Source organism: Chiloscyllium plagiosum, chromosome 36, assembly GCF_004010195.1.
Source record: "Chiloscyllium plagiosum isolate BGI_BamShark_2017 chromosome 36, ASM401019v2, whole genome shotgun sequence".
NCBI lineage: Eukaryota > Metazoa > Chordata > Chondrichthyes > Orectolobiformes > Hemiscylliidae > Chiloscyllium > Chiloscyllium plagiosum.
Window position 1 is genome coordinate 8,758,666 of NC_057745.1, and position 5,286 is coordinate 8,763,951.

The 5,286-nt window shown below is 44.8% G+C and overlaps 1 protein-coding gene across 1 annotated transcript; it reads left to right on the plus strand.

The window, feature by feature from the left end:
- The first annotated feature begins 766 nt into the window (after window positions 1-766).
- On the plus strand, window positions 767-2,927 carry LOC122540817 (mesogenin-1-like). Its single transcript, XM_043677030.1, has 2 exons — window positions 767-2,117; window positions 2,744-2,927. Exons 1-2 carry the CDS (start codon window positions 1,410-1,412, stop codon window positions 2,801-2,803), a joined length of 768 nt encoding a protein of 255 aa, XP_043532965.1. The 5' UTR covers window positions 767-1,409; the 3' UTR covers window positions 2,804-2,927.
- Window positions 2,928-5,286: the final 2,359 nt, after the last annotated feature.

Genomic DNA, 5,286 nt, shown 5'->3' on the forward strand with positions numbered 1-5,286 from the left:
TTTTCCACCTATATACTCCACCCTCCTCCCTGACCTATCACCTTCATCCCTCTATGCTACTTTCTCCCCACCCCCACCCTCCTCTCACTTATCTCTCCACCCTTCAGGCTCTCTGCCTGTATTCCTGATGAAGGGCTTTTGCCCGAAACGTCGATTTTACTGCTCCTGAACTGCTGTGCTTTTCCAGCACCACTAATCCAAAAGATGCATGTCTAAGATGCCTTCAAATGATTTTAATAATACAAGTTTTTGTTTTACTGTGTTTAATATTAAAGTAGCCAAAGATGTTAACCAATTCTCAATGAGCGATTGATTATAAAGGCCATTACGAGACATGCACATGCACACGCACACTCTCTCGCTCTCTCTCTCATACACACACATCACAGAGCCCACTTAATTTGAACCCTCCTTCCACTGAGTGTACTGAAGCGCCCTGATAGACATTGGGACTCACTTTAAACCTGAACTGGGGATTTTTACAGTTGCATGTGTAAAGCCAGTGAATCCCCATTAGTGAGTGGGGAAAGGATGGTGGTCTGTGTTGGACAAAAACATTCTGCTCCATGCAGAACAGGAAATGGTTAAAGATTGTGACAAATACCCAAGGTTGCTTGTTTCATTGATGAACAAAGCGCAGGTACAGTGATAGGGAAGAGGGGAAATAGATCTGCAGCTGTTCCAAGTGGCAGCAGACGGTGCATCATCTGACTCACAGTGAATCCGTTCCTGGCTGCATCACCGCATGCTGGCTGAATCAGCACACAACCCTATGGCTACTTGCCGGCTCTCATCGAGCCACACACAACAAAAGAACAAGTGTACCAAATTGACATTGTTCACACTGCATCCAGCAGTTTGCCATACATTTTAAGCTAAACTCGCTGATTCAGAGAAATTTGCTGCTCCATCTCTCTCTGTCTTGCTCTCTCTCTCTCTCTCTCTCTCTCTCTCCCCCTCTCTCTCTCTGTAACATTGCTTCTTCCCCACTTGCCGTGTGTGGCAGATGGCACTTCATTTGAGCTGCACAGTACATCAGAGCATATTAAGCAACCAGTCTGCAATGCTGATCCACGACAGGACTCCGATAGCAAGGTAGAGCAATAGCTTTTCGTTGTAAGGTTCCACCTCCCCGACTGGAATTGAAAGCAAAACACGACCACTTTCCGAGGGAGGGCTTGCTCGTGGCTCGTGTGGCATTCCTGGTTTGTGCTGCTCGACCCGGCCAGGGGAAAGAAAGTGTCAGGACAAAAACACTTCGGAGTGGGAGTGCAAACAGAAACAGCTGCTCTTGTACCAGCACCATCATAGCTGCTACCTCCAACGCCGGTGAGCAGTTCTGTCATAGCGTTAAAGTCACACAACGAAGAGAAGGCAAGCAGAAAGAATATTCGGCTGGTTGGCACATCATGGATGGGAGTCTACCAAAGCTTCTGCACCAAGACTGTGTAACATCTTCAAAATATGGGGCACAGACAGAGCACAATTCTCTCGCTTCAGGGAGTAATGGACCAACAGAATGGAGCTACAGCAGCTCAGAGCCCAATTCCCTCACGGATTCTACATCTCATAGTCACTCGCCAACCTCTTCTGTTGACTCTTGTCGAATTTCCCCTCGGTCTCTCCCTCGCACGTCCACCCAAGCTGCCCGCAGCCACCCGTGTAAAATGAACAGCCTGCCAGCACCTGAGGGGGAGGAGGGGGAGGAGGGTCAGCCGGTGAGGAAGGTCCGTTTACGTTATCCCGGCAAAGAGAGGCAAAGCGCCAGCGAGAGGGAGAAGCTGAGGATGAGGGGCCTGGCCAAAGCCCTGCACAACCTGAGGACCTACCTACCCCCTTCGGTGGTCCCCGCGAGCCAGAGCCTGACCAAGCTGGAGACCCTCCGCCTCACCATCCGCTACATCTCACACCTCACCGAGCTGTTGAGGTTGAGTGAGGAGAGCCCCTCGGAGGGCAGCGACACTGAGGGAACCTACCAGGGCTACCCTCAGGACCTGGGCTACTGTCAGGATAAGTCACAGAGCCCTCCATCAGAGTGTCTGGCACATTCAGCCGACTTGATAATGAAAAGCGAGAGCCATGTGCTATCAGGCTTTCAGGATGTGACACTCTGTCAGGTAGGTCAGAACTTCTGTTCTGTGAATTGTCTGGCTGCTTGATGCACATCCTGTAATTATCAAAGTAAATTCAAATCTTTCCCACAAAGAAAGAAATTAGTTATGAATGAAAATAAATCAGGATAAATTTCAGGAAAGTTCCTTCACTGTTGTCCTCAACCGCCATTGTAAAGAGTGAAGAGTTTCTCCCTAGTGACTCCAGTAATAAATATGCTGCAGGGTGTGGGTCACCCAAAGCAATCTTGACTCATCTTGATGGGCTGTGGTAGGTTGGGGAGGGAGTTGTAATTGTTGCTCAATTCCCTGCAGACAAAGCTCAAGGGAAACCCAACTCCGACTGACTATCTTGCTCGGATAAACGAGTGTGTGTTGATGTTCGGTAAGGAGCTTGGAGAAAGCACTGAGGTATCACATTCTCTCTCCTATTTCCAAAGCCTGACACTGTGCTGGGGGAAGTGAGGAATAATGACCGGATGAGTTACTGAAGGGAAATCTACATCCATGGCCACAGGCAAGATCAGAGCACAGAGCGGTTAACAATGCCCAAAGTGCATCAGAGTTACTGCATTGTATCTGTACCACACCGACTAATGTAGCTACTATATAACCTGTCTCCATTTTTACAGAGTTTCACAGAGAACAATGGGAATCTGCAGCTGGTCCCCTGGTATCCATGGCAACATTAAGACCCCTCTGGGCCTGACATATTCTGAGAAATTAGTCTCTTGATAATGATATTAAGTTAAGTATTTTTTCATGTAGATGTTTATTTTGTTAAGCATGTGGAAATTATTTGATATATTTTTGTTATACTGGTTTTTGCTGTCTGTACGGTGAAAGGAAATAAAGCATTTTACATTTGGTACATTTTTGGCTCGTCACCCCTTGAAATGGCCAGAAATTCAGGGTCAAAGGTCTATACTTTGATCACGTGACTACTCATCATCTTCCAATAGGCCTCAGAAACAAAATACTAGATGCTGGCCATTAAGCCCCTCAAATTCTACCATTCAATCAGACCATGGAATATTCTGTACCTTAAGTTCATTTACTCAACTTCACTCATATCCTTTAACACTTTTTTTAAAGGAAAACCTGTCAGTCTTATTTAGAAAATTCCAATTAACCCTTAGCTTTTTCAGGGAGAGCATTCTTTTTCACCATAATCCTGTCCAGCAAGAATGAATTTGTAAGGTCATGTCTTCAGAGCTTAGCTCTAATTATACCCGTTGTTCTGGATTCCCCTGTATCCACCCAGCTTCACCAATACAGCACCAAAAGGATGATTATCCAAGGTGATATGTTCGAGTCAAGGGGTGGGAGATGGATGGCAGGGATTTTAATTTTTGCCCATAGAAACTGGGTGGTTGTCTGTTAAAATTGACCAGATCTCTTACCTGCAATGAGTCTAATGTGCTGAGATTCCTAACTCGCTCCACTGCACTAACCACAAACACCATAAGCACTAAATCAGTGCCATTCCTTTCAACCTAGTATCAGGTCCTGGTGATGCCATTGGCACCTAACTGTAATTTTAATGAGGAAGAGAATGGAAATAGCGACTATGGGCTTTCCAGCAGAAATACCCAAAGTGGGAGTGGATCTAGTCCACAAGTGGTTCATGGAGAAAATTATACACATTTCTTTGCATGGTTTATTTGTGGAGCGTGGGGTTGAGAGTTGGTTTGGCTAGTGCTGGAGAACAAGAAAAGTGCAACTACACTGCTGAATGAAATCCAGCACTTAAAGAAACAAACCTGCAGGAACACTACATAGTGGCACCAGCCTTATGATGTAGTCAATGGGGGACTTTATATACTTGAACATAGTCTGGGACAATGCAGTTTTAAGGGCAGATAGAGCGCGTTGAGCAAACCTCTAGTCACAAAGTCGACGCTACCTCAAGATGAGACTCGTAAGAAAGGAACATATTAAACAATGAACAAATGACAGGGCATTGACGCAATCAAACAGAGCCAAAATGATTTTGTGAAAGGGAAATCGTAATTTGACAAATTTGCTTGAGTTCTTTGAGGATGTAACAAGTAGAGTTGTTAAAGGGGAACCAGTAGTTGGAGTGCGCTAGGATTTCTGGAAGGCAATATAAAAAAGTTACTGCACAAGACAGGAGCTCATAATATTGGGGCATTGTATTAGCATGGAGTGATTAATTATTAACACACAGAGAAGACAGAGTTGGGATTAATGAGTCAATTTCAGGTTGGAAAGACTTAACTAATGACGTACCACAAGGATCAGTCCCAGGATGTCAATCATTTAATATCTATGTAAAGGACTTGGAGGAGGGAGCAAAGTGTAATTGCCCAAATTTGTCGGCAATTCAAAAATAGGTAGCAGGGTATCTTGTGATGAGGACACAAGAAAGCTGCATGGAGGTACAGATAGATTGAGTGAATGGGCAAACACCTGACAGATGGAGTTCAATAACAGCAAGTGTGAGGTCATGCATTTTGAAAGCAAGAATCAAAATGCAGACTATTTATTAAATGGAGTGAGACTCCAAAAAAAAAGGGCAATGCAGGGGGATCGTGTCATTCTTGTGCATGAAACACAAAACACTACAATACAGATGCAACAAGTAAATGAAAGGGCAAGTTGAAATTTATTTCTAGAGAGTTGGAATTTAAAAATAGTGAAATAATGTTATAACCATAAAGGGTTTTGGTGAAGCCACACCTGGAGTATTGTGTACAATTACACATTTAATAAAAGATATATTGTCATTGGAGGCAGTTCACAGGAGATTCAACAAGGATGACTCCTCAGATGAAGTGGTTGACTTATCAAAAACAGCTAAACAGGTTAGGCTTCATTTATTAGAGTTTAGAAAAATGAGGGATGATTTGATTGAAATATATAGGTTTGGCAGAGTAGATATTGAGTAGATATTGGGGGGGGCATGGAGGCTCAGTGGTTATCCCTGCTGCCTCACAGCATGAGGGTTCAAGGTTTGATTCCAGCCTCGGGCGACTGTGTGTGGAGTTTGCACGTTCTCCCAGTGTCTGCGTGGGTTTCCTCTGGGTGCTCCGGTTTCCTCCAACAGTCCAAAGATGTGCAGGTCAGGTGAATTGGCCATGCTAAATTGCCCGTAGTGTTAGGTGCATTAGTCAGAAGGAAATGGGTGTGGATGGGTTATTCTTCGGAGGGT